The sequence below is a fragment of the Protopterus annectens genome, chromosome 5.part0 (assembly GCF_019279795.1).
Source record: "Protopterus annectens isolate FY-2018-M chromosome 5.part0, PAN1.0, whole genome shotgun sequence".
Classification (NCBI taxonomy): domain Eukaryota; kingdom Metazoa; phylum Chordata; order Ceratodontiformes; family Protopteridae; genus Protopterus; species Protopterus annectens.
In genome coordinates this window covers 142,199,542-142,223,168 of record NC_056735.1, presented here as the reverse complement: position 1 = coordinate 142,223,168, position 23,627 = coordinate 142,199,542, and the positions used below count along the sequence as shown (strand labels likewise).

Below are 23,627 nucleotides of genomic sequence, written 5' to 3'. Positions count from 1 at the left end.
TAGCAATTTTCCAAAATTATACAAGCAATGTTTAAAAGTTGTCCCTGGTTTATGGCCTTTTGCCCCCCCCCCAAAAAAAAACTGAAATTGAAATAAGTGCGAGAAGCTGTGCAAGATGCCTATGGCTTACACTACTGTCATTCTATTTATAGTGTGGGTGTGGAAGTAGACTTTTATGATGGAAATATCCTGAAATGGGCAGTTTTGTCATTATTGGTTCATGCATTTTGTTTCATTGCCTACGGTACAGCCTACTGGAAAAATGTTCAAATAATAAATTTAAAATGTGCTCTGTCTAGCAAGTGTGCTGTATTATACAAGGAATATAATTTAATAAAGTTAGGAAGGTGTATCAAAGAAAAAAACACATGTATGTTTCTTGTTTTGTGTGCAAGGGGCCAATGATTTGAAAACAACCCAAAGGTAATCTTTACCCACTACTGGCCAGATGCATTTTCTTTGGATGTGGTATGGATTTCAATGCTGTTTCAATGAATGTGAGTTTCAAGGTCAGAGAATTTTTAATGCCAAGTCTATTTTCATTGTGAGACAGTATTGCTTTGTTTAGCGGATGTCTATTAGTGTTTGTGCATTGTGCTGTAAAATGTAAAGAGAGTGCATGTGAGAGATCAGTGGCAGAAAGAGTGAAGTGAATGCTTGTATGAAAGCTGAAGAGACTGTGTGTGAGAGAGGTTGAAGAGAAAACATGCAATTTGTTGTAAACTGACTGAAGTAGGTGTTGCCAGTTTAGCTATTTGATATGTTTGGTTTGACTTATTCTCAGGTTGGGAAGAGATGGAATTGATAGTTGATGCTATGAGATTGTATGTATGCCTCCCCTGTGATCTTCAGCATGACAAAGCAGCTGACTTTCTTTGAAATGTATCACAGTTGATCCAGTGGGCAGTGACACCAAAGAAACTACAATTCTGATGGGTCCAAATATCAGCCGTAGTGCAAACAGTTGAAATGCTTGCTAAGGTTTCCATCACATTCTCTTTCATATCACTGAACTGTTTCTCTACTTGTTCATTGTGTAGTCATTGTGAATAGCTAAATAAAGTGATATTTTGGTTGACTTTGTTAGACCTATATGACATTTTTCTGTAAGCATTTTTGCGGCTTGTGTTGCTGGCTGTATGTACTTTGATTTAAGTATTAAATTGTGACTCTCTGACTATAAAGACTAGTCTGTGGGACTTTGTAAACTGTAAAATGCTATTCATCATTATTGTAATACTGTGTATGCAACTTTAATACACTCGTATTCATATGCAGTATGCATGTATTCCTCACGCACAAGTACTGTTTGAGTAAATCTGATAATAGGAATTGATAAACTATACTTATGTAAAAGTAACTCAAAAGTAACTAGTTACTTTAGTTAGTAACTAGTAATAGTAATATATTACTTTTCTAGAAAAATAATAAGCAATAGTAATATATTACTTTCACTTAAAAGTAACTAGTAATAGTAACTTATTACTTTTATAAGTAAATAAACTATGCAGACCACCACTGTCCAAAGTAAACACTGGTTTAATAATAAAACAGTAAAAGCAATAAAAACAGTTGACAGGCAATACTATGCAAAGATAAGTGCTTTTGGGCTCTGCCCTTCTTCAGATAAAGGAAAGAACTGTTATTACAATATTTAAATATCCATTTGACAATGATCTAACCAATCAAAACTTGTATTGCACCCTCCTTTCTCTAGATTTGGATTTAGAAGAAATAAAAATCTGAAAGATATTTTAACCCAAGAGAAGAATAATCAAAGGAAAGAGGTTATTAGCCAAGTAGGCACAAGACAATGTGGGCTATGTAAAGCATGTCAATATATCAATAAAGAAACTGTATTTAAACACCCAGTTACTGAGAATTTGTTCCATTTTAAAGCAAAAGCCACTTGTAGAACAGTGAATATTATTTATTTAGCTGAATGTCAGCAATGTACAGCATTTTATGTTGGAAAGACCAACAACATGTTTAAAGTTAGGATTTTGCAACACCTTTCCTGTATTCGGAATAAAAATATACATAATGCCCTCTTTAAACATATAGAGCGCAATAGTGATCATCAGTTTAAATTTAGAGCAATTTGTAATGTTTCACTTAATAAAAGAAGGGGAAATATAGGAGACATTACTGAAAGAGAGGAAGTGAGGTGGATTATTGAGCTTTCAGCTCATAGAACACCAGGACTCAATGAGTATATTCCCATGAAACCCGCCCTTAGAGAAAGGAGGGTGCAATACAAGTTTTACTGTTTTATTATTAAACCAGTGTTTACTTTGGACAGTGGTGGGCTGCATAGTTTATTTGCTTTGAAGATTTTTGTACTTTGCAGACCTTTAGTCAGTTTATCCCATTTCTTCTTTTTCTACTTTTATAAGTAACTAGCACAACACTGGTTATTCCCTTTGGGAAAAAAACATGTACCCATGAATTACCACACAGGTGGGAGTACACTAAACACCGAAAGTGTGATAAGAGACTTAGGAACACAGGTGGACAGTGGTCTCACCTTCGATAACCACATCACCACAACAGTCAGGAAATACTTCTATGTGGCACACCTCATCACTAAGGGCTTTTCATCCAGAAAAAAGGAGGCCATTGTCCCACTATACTCATCCCTCATTAGACCAGTTATAGAATACAACGCCCCATTTGGTATGTACCTCTCAAGACATCTGCAATACTGGAAAGGCCACAGAAATATCTCACTAAAAGAATTACAGGCCTAAAGCAGATGCCCTATGCTGACCACCTTAAAAAAACTCCAGCTATACTCTGTTGCATATCGTCTACTCAGAGGCAATCTCTGCTTAACATACAAGGCCATGTCAAACCCAGAGCTGTTGGACATGCTACACTTAAAAAATCCCAATCTCTCAGGGCCACATGCTCCAGGGATCTAAACCTTGTCATCACAATAAACAAAACATGCTGGAGGGATAGGTTCCTGATGCAGAGACTCCCCAGAATCTGGAACAGACTGTCCATACATGTCAAGCAGAGTGCCTCTTTGGCTCTCTTCAAAAAGAACCTTGATGATTGGATGGGAGAAAGGAAATTCACCCTGAGGATCACGTCAGTCACCCTGCTAGACAGGGGTCCAGGGAAGTAAATATCGTGGGAAGAAATAGCCAGGGAATTTTTATGGCTAGGCTTGTATAGGCCCTAGGGCCGATAGCCTAGTACTAACCTATGAACCTATGAACCTATTTAATTTTACATGTTATATATTATCTGATATCAATTGTCTTTTTTGAACTGCATGTAGAGAAAGACTGACATTTAAAAAACGTTAACATAAAGAGCAATGTCCACAAGGACTATATCCAGTTTGCTGCACCACACGTCTGTCTGTTTTTTCACCACATTTATAACCAGACAGACATCGTCCAATATTCCTACTTCTTCTGTAACTAAATATACAGTAATTAGGTAAATATTTGCTCACAACTAGATTCCAAGAAGCACTGACCAAAATGTGTTAATAATCTGTTTAATGGGAAAAATGTTTGTTCTGTCAGTGATGTTAAATTTAATAATATCAGAATATTGTCTCCCTTTATTACTCTGGTATTACAGGTCCTATGTTATATCCACTATATCAACTAATTCCTGCGTTTCATCATGAACTCTTTTGTTATACCCTCTGTGAAGTAATCTATGTCCTAAATCAGGCATGGGCAAACTACGGCCCGGGGGCCACATGCGGCCCATTAAACGTTTTGATTCGGCCCGCCAAACTTGAAAAAATTTAATAAATTAACCTTGTTAATGTTTTATTTCCCCTGCAATTCTGATGTTTCCTCACTAGATGGCGCACTCTAGATATATTGGCTTTGTTGAGGTGAAGCGTAGGCCTATTACTCCACGTTTGCACTTTACCCTTTGACCCACCGCCCCTCTATGAAGATGAGCGGACCCAAGAAAAGGAAAGTGGACAGATCCATCCTGAGAATCGCCACAACAATACTAACTCCACACTTTGATGCGCTGGCTAAAAAAGGAGACCAACAACACTGCTCCCATTAAAATGTGTGTGTCTCCGTGATACGCACGTTGTTAAAATAAACAGTGCACGCAGATCAAATATAACACTTCACAGACTTGACTTGCTGCAACTGTTTCGTCCTTGCACTGGTCGTTGTTGACTTCTGGCACCGGGGAAACAAATTGAATAAAAGGAACAGGACAACTACATCTGCATCTCCTACCGTTTTTGAAAAAAAAGACAGTCAGGAGGAGAGTGATGGTGATATCCTGAAGGATAACAGAACTTTCAGTGCTTTAAAATAAAATGGTCATTTATTTGATTTTCAGTGTTTAAAGACTCATTTCGAAGTCAGAGATTTTATTGTAATGCTTTTCTTCATTTTCATTGGAAATTAAAGCACATGTTTTCTCCATATCCCAAGATGTGTATTTTTCCCCAATGAGGTGATGTTTTCAAAGCATGCCATCTATCTGCTCCTGTTCCGGCCCCTTTGTCAAATGTTAGAACTCAATGTGGCCCACGAATCAAAAAGTTTGCCCACCCCTGTCCTAAATCATTAACTGCTGTTGTATATGGCTCTTTGCTGCTACTAATGCATTTTATCTGCAATACTATAAAGGTATCATTGCCACTTATGTATATGCTAAAAAAGCTTTTGTTATTATTTTTATAAGTATAAAGGAACCTCAAAACACCCCATAAAGAGGTCAGCATACAGTGGTGCAAAGGCTGGACTCATGGCAGTACATCTCAGCTGTAAAAAAAAATACTTCTCAAAGTAAAAAAAAAGTTGTTTTTTTTGTCAGAGCTAGCTCTGTAAGTTGAAGTAAAAAAATCACTGAATTCAGTCCGATACAAATTACACTGGTCAAATCAAAACTTTAATGCCAATAAACTCCCATCATGCAGAATGATGGTATAAAGTGCTTTTACATCTAGTGTACATAAATGCCACCGTGATTCAACCTGTACCTCTGAAATTAATTGAAGGAACCCTGTGGTATCTTTAATTCTAGACCTAACAGATGGCAAAAGTGGTTTAAAAGAATTTTTCAGAAACATAGAGAGGGGTTCTGTCAACAAGTCTTTTCCCAATGCAATTAGTCTACCTGGTGAATTTTCTTTCTCAATGAGTCTGAAATTACCCGAAAGTTTGCCCAGTATTCCTAAAAGCTTGTATAAGCAAAACCAGTTTATCTCTCCTTTCCAAATGGACAAGGGAATAAAAGTTTTTTTTTTAATCACATCAGACTGCTAGTTTACTGAGTTTTATCTGAAACACCTTTTTTTTCTGTGCACTTTGTATATGGTATTACTCCACGCAATATTTTTGGATAAGTATTTATAGACAGATAGAAAGACACAGAGATACGCGCACACACACACACACACACACACACACACACACACACACACACACACACACACACACATACACACATGCAGAAGTGAAGTTTGGATAGTCAAGTGCATTATAATTGCGGTCTATTTTATTCAGCACACACCAGAGTCACATTAGGAAAGGAATCTGCAAGGCCATGGAGCAGATTATCATGGACCTCATTAACAAGGACATTGGCAACCTCCAGACACTTGATCCCAAACAGTTTGGTTTTGTCAAGGGGAGGTCATGCCTGTTAAATTTGGTCGACTTATTTGAGACAGTCACCAAAGCCATAGACGAGGGGAAAACGGTACACACCGCCTACCTTGACCTGGCCAAAGCCTTTGATACTATTCCCCACTCAGGTATAATATATAGACTCTCTCAACTAGGCATCAATCCATATGTTACCAGATGGGTAGCAAAATGGCTCACTGATAGAACCCACCTAGTCAAAATAGGGGAACCCACCTCAAGTAGTAGACCCGTAACAAGTGGTGTACCCCAGGGATCATTCTTGTGGCCTCCGCTGCTTGGAATATACTTCTCTGAGGTGCAGGCCAAATCTAGTGGGCTATGACTGACAAAGTTTGCAGATGACTGCAAGCTGGGTGCTGTCATCAATTCCCCTAATGATGTGGACATCCTGCAAGAGGGTCTCACCCAAACAATAACTGGTGCCAGAAACATGGCATCAAACTGAATGCCAAAAAATGCATCACCATCCCTTTTGGGGAGAGTGATTTCACCACAAATTATCACATTGATAATAAGGTACTAAGCATGCAATCAGTCGTTAGAGACTTGGGCACCCAGGTTGACAGCAAACTGACTTTTGCCCACCATATTGCCTCCATTGTACGGAAAGATTTCTACATGGCCCACCTCATTAGTAAGGGTATCCAATCCAGCGACAAGATGGTCATAGCATCCCTGTATTCTTCCCTTATAAGATCCATTATTGAGTACAATGCCCCTTTCGGCATGTACCTCACAAAGCACATGCAGCAGCTGGAGACACCACAGAGGTTCCTCACCCAGAGAATCCAGGGCCTCAAGCATCTACCATACGCAGATAGGCTAAAAGCCCTGTCCCTCTACTCAGTCTCCTATAGACTCCTCAGAGGTGACCTCTGTCTGGCATACAAAGCATTCTCTGTCCCTGCCCTGATGGGACTACTGCATATCTGCAAATCAAGCTCTACTCGAGTAACCCACTTGCGCAACCTCAACCTGGTCTGTGACATCAATAGGACTTGTTGGTGGGACAGATTTCTGTTCCAGAGACTCCTGCTTTTGTGGAATAGACTCCCTCTCCACATCAAGCAGAGTACCTCATTAAACTTTTTTAAGCTCGACCTGGATAACTGGATGGGGAACAGAAAATATACCCCTGGGATTCCACCTGTGTCCCTGCTGGACAGTGGCATAGGGTGCTAACTTGTTAGAACATGGGCTAAATTCTTAGGCTTGTAAGGGCCTTGGGGACAATAGCCTAGTAACTTCCTAGGATCCTATGATCCTATGAGTTGGACTTGCCTCCTCCCCTCCTTGCACCATTACTCCTTGCTACTGTTTAAGCCCATTCCTGAAATTCACTGTTTCCTGTGTGTCACTGTATTAAGATAATGGATCTCAAGTATTGTGACTTGAATTTGGGCAACACAACTAGGATATATTCATATATGCATGTGCTTAATTAGTGTGGACACTCTTCATCTCTCCCCTAAGGCGATGCAATTTCTGGATGATAGTATAGTTCACATATGTACTCCTTTATGGAGCTTGCTACAACTATAACAGACCTAAGATACAGACTGAGACAAAGAAGAAAATGTGGTACTATTAAATGCAAGGAGTTTGAATAAAATGTAATAAATGTTAATTTAAAAGTACCATCACTTTCAGAGAACATTGCAGTGTGTACCATTGGAGGCATCTGTTTTAAATACTTCACTGATATACCACATCAGTGTACCATCAAAGACACCTGTATTGAACATCTCACTGACATACCACAGATAAACAGGTATAATGTTAAGATTCTGTCAGGAAATACAGCAGAAGTGGCTGAGGTTTTGTTTATACTAAAATGTAGCAACAATCCTACTTTATTCCTACTATGCGAGTCTTATGGACAATACATGAGATAGTGAGCATTAATAAAATATTTATTTACCGCTATGGGTGCTACTGGTAATCCTCTCTAACCCTCTAAGAAGACAATGAATTCCACATAACTATGGATAATCTATGCAAACATCCTGACACTTTTACCTTTGAAAATCCAATGTCCCTAATATATGCTGAGAAATACACCTAATCTGCAGTTAAATCTCATGTTTAGATCCACTTGAGTTCAGCCTCAGGTTATCCTGTCATTTGAACCTGCTACTTGAAGACTGCAATAGGAAGCACCCCATAAATGCAGACACTGCTATCAACAGCATATCAGCATAATATAACTTTCAAATAGCGAATAACTGCAGGTTTTGCAGTAAATTTTAATAATTAATGCATACTTTACGAATGTAATGTAAAGATTTTGCTTTCTAGAAATACCAAAATGAAAACCACAAAGCCATAGCACAGCTGACTTGTTAACAAAATCAAAAATGGTACTCACCTGTTATACTGTTTCTTCTGCTGGTAATAGGCATGAGTTCTGTAATTTTGTGAAGCAGATCTGCCTGTTCCTTATCCCTGGAGCTTTTGTCATTCGTAATATCTGATTTAGCTTTATCATTCAAAGATGCTAGTTGTTTCAATAGCTCCTGGATTTTCTTTTCAAGAAAAAACAAAAAAGCAGGTACTTAGAAATAAATTCTGCACCTTGAAATTATTTTTTTCATAGGCTATTCTCTTCAGTTGTACAGATAACATGGCAGCATTGAAGCCCAACACTGATTCGACCACAAGCACAAGAAGAGATACAGCCTCTCACGTACTAGTCCTTAAAGAACTTTATTGTGTTCAAGAGCATCAGTAAAGGAATACAAAGGGTTAATAGATGAGGAAGAGAAACAAAAAAAAAAAAAAGACATTTAAAACTTAATGCTGGTTTAATAATAAAAATGACTTTATATACAAAAAATATAGTGTATGTGTATGTATGTAGAGACAGAGATAAAGATATATACATGTATGCAAACTGATGCAACTATAAGACATGCTGGGAAGTAAAAAGTAGTAAGGCAAATTACCAGTACTAAATGTGATATCATTTGAAACAAAAAAGCATACTTAGTTATAAGAATGAGCAGGAACCGATTACTAACTCATAGAATTAAGTCACTGAGTTGTTGGACTCAGTGTTGTAAACATGTCAATGAGCTGTGAGACTGTGATTTTCAATTTATTTACATACTTACTTAGCTGGTTGAAAATCAGGATAATGTCACAATGGACTGGCTTGTGAATAGTTTCACTGTATGGTGGTCCTTAAGTTAATTAGTTACATCTAATACAATGAGGAAGAAAAGTGATTTCCATTAAAAATATTATTACATTTTACAGAAAAATAAAGCATAAGCAAGTATTATGTGTGTAACAGAATTTTGTGCTTCATGCTGATAGGCAGCGAAAATTCATAGATTCAAAGACTGTTGCTAGGCTATCGACCCGTGAGGCCTTTCTAAGCCTAGTCAAGTTTTCCCAAAGGAATAATGATGTCCTGTATCCGAATACTGAAACTGAACACTGAAGGCGTTATAAGATATCTGAGGACACAGGTTGACAGCAACCTCTCCTTCGACCAACCACATTACCACTCTGGTCAGAAAGTCCTTCTATGTGGCACATCTCATTACCAAGGGTTTTGCATCCAGAAAGAAAGAGGTAATTTCTCTCTACTCTTCCCTCATTAGACCAATCATAGAGTATAATGCCCCATTTTACATGTACCTCACTAGACACCTGCAACAGCTGGAGAGGCCACAAAAGTAGAAGAGGATACTAGGCCTTAAACACATGTCCTACACAGACTCAAAAAACTCCAGCTATTCCTCTGTCACATATTGTCTACTAAGAGGTGATCTCTGCTTGGTAACAGGAAGAAATTTAACAGTTAGGGTAACAGGAAGAAAACTAACGGTTAGGGTAACAAGAAGAAAACTAACAGTTAGGGTAACAGGAAGAAAACTAATGGTTAGGGTAACAGGAAGAAAACTAACGGTTAGGGTAACAGGAAGAAAAACATCCTGGTGTCTGCATGGGTGACTGTCTACCATGACTGTCCCTTACCCATGTGGAATGAACTGGTCTGTCAATTTATAGGAGGGCTAATGAGACGCATGCAGTGAGGGAAAAACAGAAAGAAATAAAAAGAAGATCTGTGAGGAAGTCTCCTACTGAATTCACTGCTGGTGCAATCCTGCAGGGATAATCTCCAAGTTAGCTATTTTTTTCTCTCTAGCTCCCATATTCAGGAGTATTTGCTTCTTCTGCCTGCACATGCTATGACATAACATGTAGGACTAGGACAGCAGGACTAGCCACTTTAACCACCAAGCTGCTCCTTCCACTAAGCAAGCATAATCTGTATGGTAGTAAACAAACAAACAACAACAAAAAAAAGCCAGATCATGTAAGTATAAATAATCACAAAATATACCTCTCGACTTACAAGGAACTCCAAAAACACCCACAGCATGGTGAAGCCTGTGATGTCCTTCCTCTGGGTCAGTAATCAAGGAGCCTCAATCCTCACCATAAACACCAGTGGGGGAACATTCACTTTAACAAAAATGGACTCTCTGTACCAAGGACAATTTCTCTTAAGAGCACACAGGGAACACACTCCAGTCCTGGGACTGGAATCTCTCTCTCTCTCTTTCTCTCTCTCTCTCCAGGCCCCAAATAAGAATCCACACTGACCACTAAGGAGCTCTGTGTCCCATTTCCAAGTAGCTCACACACACACACACACACACACACACACACACACACACACACACACACACGAAAGAGTGGTGTAGATCTACCTGCTATACCACCTTCACCCAGGTTATAAGGTAGATTTCTTACCAGGGTACCCAATTACTCTCCATAAAATTAATACTTACACAAATGGTAGCATCAGCCAAGCGACAAAACTTTCAGGAGCATGAAGCCCACAGTACCACCAAATAAATGCAATTCTTCTCAAAGGTTAAACTATTTTCTAAAAGACCAGCCACAATGAAAGGTATAGATATATTTAATAATAAATAAAATAGAAAACATGAAAATACTGAATATCTATTTACAATAAACTCCAGAGTTTCAATTCACAGGAAATATAAAAACAACACAGCCGGAAAGATTCAGATAGATACAGAGAAACAATACTTTTAGCTGATCTCACTATTTTCCTAACGGATTGAAGAATTACAATTCCCTGGTTACTTACTAAAGCAAGGCAAGATGAAGTGGATGTGTGTATTTGTTGTCAGTTCCAATAACAGAGTGCTCAGTGTCTCTATCACATCTCTCAATAATATCTAAAATAATTTCAGTGCTGGCTATAGAATGCTATCACATCTGTCCACCTAATTCTGTGGTTCCCTCACTACCCCCTGGCTAGAAGTTGAACCAGAATCTAGCACAGATGTGCCACAACAAACACCTAGAGCTTTCATAAGGCATATGAAGACTGTAAAACAATTCCAATACTCTCATCCTTCTTGTAAAGACTAGCCAGCCATTTTCTGACACCCCAGGGTAGCAATTAATTTATCACTAAAGACAATAAGAGCATAATCCCAGATCAGGCATTGTGTCTCTGGCTGCATTCAGGCCTGTGAGATAATCTTTATGGCCTAAACCAAGTCATTTAATTTCAAGCTGTTTTACATACGGTCAACTGGGCTGAGCTTAAACCCTTCCTTCCATCATCCTCTGTTAACATATATACATTTCCTCAGTTACAGCAATACAGTCTGATATAAATGTATATTCCTTTTCTGTCCAGCAGGACTCACTGTTGATACATTTTTAACACAAGCAGCTTTACAAATGCATTTTAACACAAGCATCTGTACAAATTTTACTTGTCATGTCCATTTTACTATAATTTTTGATCAAGAGATAATCCTAAAAACGCCATTACTTGGGTAGGCAGTGATGTCTTCATGGTCAGATGGGTCTCTATCCGTTGATTGAGTTTTCAGAAAGTCAAACTCCATATAGTCGAGACCATATGATTGAGTTTTTGAAAACTCGAAGCTCTTGAATGTTGATCGCGGTAGAGCGAGTATTGGTAAATTTACCCTTTTCCTCACTGTAGTGTAATCTTGGTGTTGGTATATGTAATTTGCAAGGGGGTGCCGGGGGGGTTGACCCCCCCTGCAAGAATGTAAAAAAAGTAGTTTTTTTATTTTTTTTATTTTGATATTTCGATCTTATAGTCTCTTCGATATTTTTTTAAGCTTCTGAAAAGTCGATCATCTGACATAGACCTGTCCCAGAACAGATGGCAGAGGCGTATTATCTTTTAAATGCAAAATAAGATTTGATGCGATCTGGTAGTCATTTAGCCAAGGTCACTTTGGATACTCACTCTTCCAAATTTCTTGTTATAAAAAGAAATGGAGAGCTGTGAATCTTTTCTAACAGACTTAGTTCTACCTATAAAGGATCACAGCTGTTGAAATACATTCATACAATGTAACAGATATTCTCCTTTGGTAGAATAGTCTGGAAAAAATGTTAAATGTATAGACTGGTTGGGATTAGTCTCAGCAGCTTCCTTAGGCATAAAGGAAAGATATTTATGTATTGACATATTCTTGTTATGAGCACTTAGATAAGTATGATCCACTGATACAGTCTGATGTGACGACCAAAAGCAAAAGTGTTTCCCAGGACAATTAATTTAATTCTGCAAACAAAATTGGCTTAAATGGAGGAGGTCAATTGCTATATCACAACATAGTGATCCAGTGGAGGAATGGGATTCTTAATAGGTAGTTTTAACAGAATGGCACCTTTCAGAAATGCTTTTCATTAAGAAGCTAAGGATGAGTAATGTTTACCCTGAAAAAAGCTGGAAATGCCCATTAATTGCATCTTAAATTATATGGAATTAAATCCAGAGTCAAAAATTTGTGAAAAATATCCAAACACATGAGATGCAGGAGCTGTGAAAAAGTCAAGATCATTTGAAAAAAAAAAACATTCTATTTGCTTTTGCAGAAAAGTCTACCAGGGATACAGGTTTATTATCACTACACTAATGATCAACATTCACATCATTAATCACTAACATAGGTTTGTAGGTCATAGGTATATACTAGGCTAATGACCACCAGGACTCCCACAAGCCTAGCCATGCAAGCCAAATGTGACCCACAAATTTGATTTATATTTGATTTATAGCGGGCTGACTTACTGACTGCCTCTATCCATCTAAAACACAGGAGCCAGACTAGGGGTGAATTTCTGATTACCCATCCACTGGTCCAAGTTGCACTTAAATAAGGACAGAGAGGAGCTTCACATGGATGGGAAGCTTGTTCCAGAGAATGAGTATTTTCTGAGAAACATTGCTGTCTCTCCAACATCTCCTTTTTATGTCACAAATTTAGGTTTCTTAATCTAGTAGTTCTGATGCTGTTTGTTTTGCAGATGTGCAAAAGGTTCATCAAAACAGGGTCCAGGGATGCTTTGTATGCCAGGCAAAAATCACCTCTCAGAAGTCTGAATGATACCGAGTAAAGAGACAGGGCTTTGAGGCGATCAGAGTAAGACATTGTGTTTGCTCCTTGTATTCTTTTTTTTGTATGGAACCTTTGTGGATGTTCCAGTTACTGCATGTGTATGGCCAGGTACATACCAAAGGGAGCATTATACTCTATGATGGATCTGATGAAGGCCGAGTACAATCGTATGACTTCTCTGGACCTAGATGCCATGCCCTTGCTTATAAGTTTAGCAACATAGGATTTTCTTACTACCTTGGAAACATGTTGGTCGAACGTTAGGTTACTATCTACATGAATTCCCAGATCCCTGACTAGTGAATCAACTTTTATAGGTGTTTATTGATGATGATGTAGCTATCTGAGGTGGTAGATGTCCCAAAAGGTACTATAATGTACTTCTTGGTACTGAGTTTTAAGTCATGGCTTTGGCACCAATCGTTTGTCTGCATTAGACCTTCCTGAAGGGTGCTCTCTTCTTGGGGGGATTCAATGACTGCTCCCAGTTTGCAATCATCTGCAAACTTGATTAGCCAGAGGCTGTTGGCATTGGCTTTGACATTTGAGAAGTAGATGGCAAAGAGGAGTGGGTCTAGCACAGAGCCCTGGGGGATTCCACTAGTGACCAGCTTCTTTGTGGAGTTGGCCTTGCAAATTCTAAACTCTTGGGTCCTATCAGTGAGCCAGATAGCTATCTAGCATGTTATAAATGGGTTTATATCTAGCTCCATAAGTTTGCTGACAATGCCGAAATGTAGGGTTGCCAACATTTCATGTCAAATATTCTGGACATGTACCGTGAAAGCAAAAAAGGCATGTAATTTTGGTGCCCTTAATACAAAATTTTGCTTAAAATTTTTGCTTAATAATGTTTGGAACCATTAGTCTCTCTCTGGCATTATTTTTCTTAACTTAAATTTCTTACTTTTTTTCTGGCTGTAAACTGTAAGATTTTGTATTTACACAGCCATGGAACAACAAAACATACCCAGGGTATGTTTTTCCCAGCAAAATCTAAGTTTCTACAAAAAAATGTCTCACTTTGGACATTTGAAAAGGTGGCAAGTGGCAACTCTAACTGTCTGCAAATCTGCTTCCCATTACTGGACATATGATATGATCTTTCTTTGTGCTTAGTTGAGCTGAAAGTACTTATATACCTTATTCTGCTTAATACTGAAAATGTATTGTCTGCTCTCAGGCAGTGTCGGCTGATATCGCTTGTCAAGAACTTGATGATGCTTGAATCATCTTGCTGTAGGTAGGATGGGCTAAAAAACTGCAGATAATCTTCATCAAGATGTACAGACTAAACAAAGCTAATTGACAAAATAAATAACCAATAAATGTATTTGAAAAGGATCACTGGAAAACATAGGATGGGGTGGACACAATAGAAGGAGCCTGAATGAAAACTGGCATATTAACAATATTAACAATGTCAGGAGAGGAGACAGTAAAATTTAAAAGAAATATATAGAAAAATAACAAATAAACCACTTTGCTCAATTCACTAATTCTGAAAAGGAAACTGACAGCACTTAATGGATGCAAAATTCTGAAAAAGATGCTGAGTCAGTGAACCGATGTTCATGTTAGGTGACTTCAACCAAATTATGTGAAAGAGGCCTAGGTGCTAAAGACTCACAGGGTTTTTACTTCATTGAAATGTACCCTTGTCTTTCACACATGACAGCAAACCTCTCCATTCCTAGCCTCCCAGCCAAAGAGAATAATTATCCTGCTGCTTTAAAACTCTAAGCAGTTGACAATTCTGTCTCACACACACACACACACACACACACATACACACATACACACACACACACACACACACACACACACACACACACACACACACACACACACACAATGAGCACACATATGTAATATGAAACTTTAATTGCTAGTACTAGAAACACCCAACCATATTTTTTGCATGCATATTACAGCAAAGTTAACACTTAGAAGGGCACACAAAATATTGGTTTATAATATTTTTTCACACACAGTTTAGCAAGGGGAAACAAAACACTCAGTTGCAGTTCTACCTTGTTAAAACAGAGGAAAACAAACTCAGGACAGAGGAGAGGACACTTGTTTTATCTTCTCTTGCACAAAAATTAGAAAACACTTAAAGCACTTCCTTCAGAGAAATGGGTAACCAAATTTAAACCAATAGCCCTTAGCCCTAGCATAGCACTGGCACTACTGGCTGAATTTTGTAGTCAATTAATATGTCTAAACTATAGAAAAGTTCCCCTTGTTTACATGTAGGATCAGATGCAGTTTAAAGTTAACACACCCTCTGACTGACATAGTTCCTTTAGCAGTCTGCAGTTAGGATATGCAATACATACTTAATCAGCTTTTATTATACATCTTTGGGGTCTTCTGAAAATTTGCAGATAAACAACTCTGTACCCTTTATAGAAAAGAAGCCGCTCTCTGAAGGCAGGATCAACAGTTCTTCCAGCACAGTTTAGCTAATCTGTTTAACAATGAAGGAAATCACCTGAAGTGCATATAATCCCGTTTTTTACTTCTCCTATCAGCAGTTTAGCAAGCACAACTTTCCTTTTACTAATCCTGCATTTTACAATTTTACAATACCCTACTTTTAAATATATTATGTTGATGAAAATTTACAATTTTACAAATAGCCCTTAGTCTTGTCTTAGTCTCTTAGATTCCTCATCCACAAATTGATTAACTTGGTATAGAAAAGATATAACTGCTTCTACAGTAAATTGAGAATTTGATAAGTAAAGGTGTGACTGCTTGAAGTAAACATGGCACAATGGGATCAGCCGGTATCCTTTTTACAGGTGTCTAGTACTGCGAGTGTTAAATGACCTGCTACACATCCACAGCACTGGTTACAGCAGCATCTGCACGCACTGTTTTGGTGGGCTTACTTTGGCTTCAGTTAGTCCTGCTGCTGGGATGGCCATCAAATCTCCCACTCTCTGACTGCAGCTGGGGTGTAATATTTACAGTTACATTAGGATGCTCAGTGACTGAGTGCTCTCCTATTCCTAGTAGTTTCTGGGGTTTGCTGTTCTTTTGTTATAGAAGTCTCCTCTGAAGTTCTAAAGCCATCTAGTTTTAAAGATGTCCCCCACTCCCACAAGGTCCTCCTCCTACTGTCCTAACACTTCAAACAAATATGTACCACGTCCATAATTTATAAACTGTTATTGTTCAATGACTAATGTCTAATCCTCTAATCCCTGTTCTTCTTAAATGAATATTTCTGTTCACTTTTTGCAGCTCTCAGCATTGACTTTTCTTTGGATACATAGTGTAAAAACTGAGAACATGACATATCAAAGTTGACTTTTACACACAGTTCAGCTTTTACAAGTTCAGGCCTCATGCGGTTTCTCTCATCAGTCCACAGGTTTTTCATCATTGAAAATATACGTTCAACATGGACATTACTAGTAGGAATAGCAAAAACAAATTTGATGATTCGTTGCAAGTTAGGTGCATCAGAACCACTAAAGAATTCAACCCACCATTTGTCAACTTCAGCTTGCTTTGCCTTCAGCTTTGGAATGACTTCTTTTAAGCACAGATACTCGGTATACAGTTCATCTCCATCAACAGTCACACCACAGGCTGATACTATCTTCAAAATGTCAGAAAAACAGCAAGGCTCATCAAGGTTTAGAACATGCAGTTTCTTCAGCAGACTTGTTTCAAAGTCAAACCACTTATCCAGGTAAGCTATCGCTTGGTCGTACACTTTCAGTGCTTCTGTTTTAAACAATGACACCTGGCTGTTGGTCATAAATCTAAAATTGTTTACAGCAAAGCCAAAAAATTGATCTTTTTTTCTCTCCACCAACTCATTGTGTACTTTCTCCTTCACAGCAAAAAGCTGTGCGATATAAGTTGTGTTTGACTCCAGCTGCTTAATAGCCCGTGTAAACACTTTCATGAAGCTGTACACAAAATGAATATAGCATTCTGGGACAGAAAGTTCACCATTCTTCAACAACCCATCTCCCTGATCTGAAATAAAACTCCAAATCAATTTATTTGTTTCTTGTTTTCCTTCACTGATGAAGTAAATCTTTACAGCTGTCCAGCATTTTATCAGCTTTTCAACTGCAGGTTCAAGAGACAACCAACGTACAGTAATGTGACACAATAAAGCAACGTATTCTTCCCCTGCAAAGTCATAGCAAGATTTCAGCTCATCCAGCCATTTAGCTGATGATGAAAATTCGTTGTACACCTTGACAACCAACTGCTCAACATCATAGCTTAGCTGTTTGCATGCGTGTTTGGCAGTGTTGTGCAGAACATGGCAGTTGCAGTTTGCTTTGATAAGACTTGGCTGTTTGGGCTTTAAATTAGTAAAAATGGAATGGTGCTTGCCATAGCTGACAGATGCATTATCAGCACAGTAGCTGACTAAGCTTTCAACTTGTAGACCGTTGCCTTCTAACACTTCTAAAATCTTGGCTGTTACTCCATCTGCCGTTTCATCACTGTCCACATAGAAATCAATCAAACAATCAGTGACACCTCTGGTAGATGAAAACAACCTGACTGACACCAGATACGTTTTCAAATTGCCTTTGTTTGAAGCATCGGTTGCTAAGGAGAATGACTTATTTTGCTGGAGTTCCCCTTAAAGCCAGCTCCATGGAATGAGGTGATAAAATGTTTACAGTGAATTACTCTGCTTTGGTTTTTCCACAGGAAATTTTTTTGCTCAATTTGGAATCAGAAAATATTTGGCAAAAGAGTTTATTACCAAAAGCCTGTGAAGAGTAGCTATGATGTGTTGTATTCCATGAAACGTCATTGCTAATTTGGAAGCAGTAACTTGTTCTTGGTCCAAACAGTTGAGAGTGTACTTGACATTTTTTGGCTTTCAGAGTTTCGTTTGTGCTTGTCACCAGCTGCATGTTTCCGGACGGCTGTAAGTCCATCAGTTCTGACAGAAAATGAACAACAGCAAACTTTACACTGGGCGAATTCGATGTTTTTATCCCAGTATAACCACGATTTGAACTCTGAATCCTTCAGCCACACCCATCGAAACACGCAAATTCGTTGTTTCTTTTTAGGTGGAGTGTCTTCCTTAGTAGTCGCACATGTAGGAATTGAGGTTATTTTCTTCACAGGTGCAGGAAATCCAGTATCCATTTCAAGATGTGATGCAGCAAAACTTGTTTGTCTATTAAATTTCCTAGTAGAAAAGGAAAACAATATCATTTATTTGCCCCTCATCAAGAAATAAGTCGAATGGTGCTAGAAGGAATATAATAACTTGGACACAGTTGGCACAGTGCATCATCGCCCTGGTCAAAAACGTCATCTTATGGGCGTTCCCCATCATCATTGTTTGCTATGGCACCATTTACATTAACTTGTAGATCCCTTTTCACTGAGTTATTATTAGGAACTGGATATGCCGTTCCATTGTAATAGTCTATACTATCCCTCATGATCATCTTAATTTCAACGGATCTATTAATGACATGATCAATACTAGTAAAAATATGAGTATAATCGTATTTGTAACTTGGAAAGTCAAAGTCATTAGTAATGAACCGAGGGAAGAAGTACGTTAGTTTTTCTCACCAAGAAGTTAAAATGAGTTATATAACTACTTTTATCATTGATGCTAGTGAAATAAGACACATTTTGTATAAAAACTGGGCACTCCTATTAGAAGATTCTAATATCAGGAGAAAGGTAGCTGATAGGCCACACGTAGTTTATAGGAAAGGACTTAATCTTAAAGCCCTACTTGAAAAGAAATCTAATAAGACTCGGACCAATTGGTCTATGAATAAGTGTGTTAGGTGCCAACAATGCCAACACATTATGACAGGTAGTATGTTTACCATAAAGGAAAAAGAATACTATATAAATGGTAAGGTTAACTGCGACACTGCGAGTGTAGTGTATGTTGCACTATGCCAACTGTGTCCAAGTTATTATATTGGCAAAACAGAAAGAGCCTTTAAACAAAGGATATATGAACACCAGTACTATATAAGCAAGGGGACCACTACTAACACACTGGCAAGACATATATTGGAGTATCCATTACATAAATTCAAGTATGCCATTGTAGAATGTGTTGGCAAGGACATTAGGGGAGGCCCTTGGCAATTAAAATTGGAAGAGAAAGAGCTTATATGGCAAATTAAGACTAATGCATATATGTTCCCGGGCCTTAATGAGTATAGCTCTATCAAATGCATTCTCAAACTGAAAGCTCTAGATAGGTGAAGTTAATTTTATATTGAATGAGTTTTGTTTGAATGTTTTAGTAGTTTAGGATTATATAAAATGGTGTATTGTTTAAGTATTCAGGAATTCTATGTATTTTAAAACTTTTCATCTTGTTGCATTGTTTCTTAGGTAAATGTTTTTGAATAAGGTTTTAGTATTTATAAAACAGTGAGATGTTTCTTTAAATTTTATATCAATTAACAAGTAATTAACTCAGTTGAGAACTGTATAAAAGCAATGTTTTTTGGGAATGTAGTTTGAAGAAGTACAAGCACTGGGCTTGTGCAAGCTGTCCTATTTTGTTTCTCAATTTGCCCTATGAAATCTGTAAAAGTTAATGGCATACATTGGTGATGGCTCATGGCTGGTGACTCTGAGTAAATTTTTTTATGTGTGCCTTTTTATTTATTTATAGTACTGTTTGTTATATATTCTTATATTTCTACTGCATCTTTTTCCTGTTGTTGTATTTGTTTTGTTTTCTTTCTGCTGTAAAAAAAATTCAATTTTTTTCTTACTTTATTTATTTTTAGGGTCTTATTTTGATTTCTATTTTAGTATTTTAAATTATTATTAATTTAATCATATCTTGCTTCTGTACTAGTGTCATCTCACTGACAACTACACCATTGTGCAGTCTACAGACTACAACAGACTGGATTGAGCTAGCTAAGTTAGCGAAAAACAATGCATAATTCCATTAACAAACCAGAAAACTGCCCATGCCATGCCATCTGAGACTGTAAACAGCATTATCATGCCCTACTCTACAAGCAGAATTCTATGCTCCACAACATAAGGAAAGAAACAGCCATTTGTAATCCAAATCAATGCAGCAGGGGACTCACTATAGTAAAAGGTATGTCTCAAAAAAAAAAAAAAGTAGAACACCAACTCTCTCCCTCAAACCGACAATTTAAACTCCTTCAAATCACAAATAACACTGTCACAAATTTACAACGCCTAAATTTGGATTCCTTACTGTGCTCTTGCACTTTCCCTGGCTAAAACTCTATAACTACAAACACACCACCAATTTTATGCTTTCTTTTACATTTCAGCTAAACTCTAGACTACCATATTATCTCCTTCTCCCTTTTTCCCACTGATTTTCAACTTCACTGACTGCATTTGTGTATTTTTATTTATTGTTTTTTATTATACCTTCTGTAAATCTGTAATGAAAATTATTTCTTCTCTGTAATGTATCCACTGTACTTACCATACAATTACACTTCTTCTTCTATAGACTTGACTTCCAGCATTCCCACAGGCCTCATCAGCACACAGAGACAACATTCTTCCTTCCCGTTCTTCCCACCTAAAAGATAATTAATTCCCTTGTGTCGTTTTCCACACAGTGACCTTCACTTTTTATTTGCATAAAATGGTGGATGTTGGCTGCATAGTGTTTTTATACATGCCTCACTCTCATGAGGTCTCACCATTTCAGGAGCTGTCAAACTGGGGTTCCTATTGCGCTATTGAATTGCTGAAACTTCGAACTTGAAAACATCGAATACAAGTGTTCGAAGTTTCAGCAATTCGAATAAAAAAAAAAAAAAAAAAACAGCTCAAAAACTGTTGTAAGCAGGAGAGCAAGTCCCCCTGCACCCGCCACACTCCTCGCTCTTTCCTGCACTGTAGTGTGATCTTGGAGGTGGTATATTTAAAGAGGGTGGGTGTGGGGGTGCAGGGGGACTTGCCCCCCTGCTTATGACAGTTACTTTCTGTCCGTTGTTTTGTTTTTTTTTTTTTGTGTTCGAAATTATAAAACTTCGAACATTCAAGTTCGATCTTGTGGTGTTCGAAGTTTTATAGTTTTGATCACGTAATAGGAACCCGTCAAACTAAGATTTCAGCTTTGCTTTCAATTTTGTCGTGGTGCTGAATCAATTGTAATAGGTTATCTCAGGTTTCACTTGCAAACTGAGATTACCCAATCAGCTTCGGCTGTGTGACGTGTCTCTCTCTCTCTCTCTCTCTCTCTCTCTCTCTCATAGGTTCATAGGTTGGTACTAGGCTATCAGCCCTAGGGCCTATACAAGCCTAGCCATAACACTTCTCTGGCTATTTCTTCCCACAGTATTTACTTCCCTGGACCCCTGTCTAGCAGGGTGACTGACGTGATCCCCGGGGTGAATTTCCTATCTCCTAGCCAATCATCAAGGTTCCTTTTGAAGCGGGTCAAAGTGGTGCTCTGCTTGACATGCATGGGCAGTCTACTCCAGAGTCTGAGGAGTCTCTGGGTCAGGAACCTATCCCTTCAGAATGTTTAGTTCATTGTGATGACAAGGTTTAGATCGCTGGAGCGTGTGTCTCTGAGGGATTGGGATTTCTTAAGTGTAGCATGTCCAACAGCTCTGGGTTTGACATGGCCTTGTATGTTAAGCATAGATCGCCTCTGAGTAGATGATATGCGACAGAGTATACGTGGAGTTTTTTTATACGGTCAGCATAGGGCATCTGCATTAGGTCTGTGATTCTTTTAATGAGGTATTTCTGTGGCCTTTTCAGTTGTTGCAGATGTCATGCGAGGTACATACCAAGCGGGGCATTGTATTCTATAATGGGTCTAATGAGTGATGAGTACAGTTGGACAATGACCTCCTTTTTTCTGCATGAAAAGCCTTAGTAATGAGGTGTGCCACATAGAAGGATTTCCTGACTGTTGTGGTGATGTGGTTATCAAAGGTGAGACCACTGTTCACCTGTCGAAGATGAGACCACTGTTCACCTGTGTCCCTAAATGTCTTATCACACTTTCGATGTTTAGTGTACTGCCACCTATGTGGTAATTCACGGGTACATGTTTTTTCCCAAAGGGGAAAACTATACATTTCTTGGCACTGAGCTTGAGCCCATGGCTCTAGCACCAAGCATATTTCTGTAAGGCCCTTTTGTAGAATATCCACATCATTTGGGGATTCAGTAATGGCTCTCAGTTTGCATCGTCTGCGAACTTTGTTAGCTAGAGTCCATTAGTGTTGGCCTGTACTTCAGAGAAGTAGATACCAAACAAGAGCGGTTTCAGAACTGAACCCTGAGGTACTCCACTTGTCACTTGTCTGGAGCTGGATTTGGAGTCGGCTACTTTTACATTGTGGGTTCTGTCAGTAAACCAGCTGGCAACCCATCAAGTGACATAGGGATTAATGCCCAGCTTAGTAAGTTTATCTATGATTCCAGAGTGGGGGATGGTGTGAAAGGCCTTGGCGAGGTCCAGATAGGCTGCGTGGACCACCTTACCCTTGTCCACGGCTCCAGACACTGATTTGAAGAAGTCAGTCAAGTTCAGGAGACAAGATTGGCCCTTCACAAACCCAAACTGCATGGGGTCCAGTGTTTGAAGGTTGCCAATGTCTTTGTTTATAAGTTCCATGATAATATGTTCCATGGCCTTGCAGATCAGGCTCATCAGAATGATGGGGAGGTAGTTCCTGGGATCCAAGGTGGTTCCCCCTTGTGGAGTGGGATACTGTAGTTGTGCGCCACTCAGTGGGCACGAAGCCTGAGGTGAGGCTATAATTAAACATGACACTTAGGTGAGGTGCCAGTTCATTTTGTAGTTCATGTAGTACACAGCCTGGGATGTCATCTGGTCCCATGGATGCTGTATTCTTATCTTTGGAGAGTGCATTTTTTACCTGTGTGGCCCTTATTACTGGAATTTGGCAATCCTTCAGTATCGAGATGAGCCCTTTAGGGGGTGAGGGAGGGGTGAAGTTTGCACTGAATGAATCTGCCAGGATATTGGCAATATCCTTGGGATCAGTATATTTAATGCCATTCTGTTGTAGCTCAGAGCAGATCTGAGCATTGCCATTTAGATTCTTGACATAGCTATAGAATGCCTTGTGGTTGTCTTTGGAATCTTTGGCAATTTTATTTTTGCAACCAGCTTTGGAGGATTTTATGAGGGATCTCAGCTTCTTACTGAGGTTGGTAAGGGAGTTTTTTGCATCCTGGGATTTTCCTCTTTTCTGCAACAGTTTCTTCCTTTTGTGGTAAAGTTTGTTTATAGTATGGGACCACCAGATTGGCTTCCTTTTTTTGGAGGAGAGCATCTTGGTTCTATTGGGGATGGCATGATTCATGTACGAGTGAATGTGCTCGTACAGTGTCTTAGTGTAGGATTCAGCAGTCGAACTTTCACTTCCCATCTGCATAGGTGTCATGAAGTTTGTCACTTCTGACTTGAGTAGCATGAAGTCGGCTTTGGAGAAGTTTTTTTACAGAGGTTTCCTTACTGGGGGGTGGGGGTGGGATGTGGATGTCAAGGGTGATT

The 23,627-nt window shown here is 38.6% G+C and overlaps 1 protein-coding gene across 1 annotated transcript in view; it reads right to left on the bottom strand.

Moving 5' to 3' along the window:
* The window catches only part of VWA3B (von Willebrand factor A domain containing 3B), a 2,054,405-nt gene that overhangs the window by 316,036 nt on the left and 1,714,742 nt on the right, over positions 1-23,627 (bottom strand). The window contains exon 27 of the mRNA XM_044071813.1: positions 8,023-8,179. Coding sequence (XP_043927748.1) covers positions 8,023-8,179 — 157 coding nt within the window. The remainder of the gene's footprint in view (positions 1-8,022; positions 8,180-23,627) is intronic.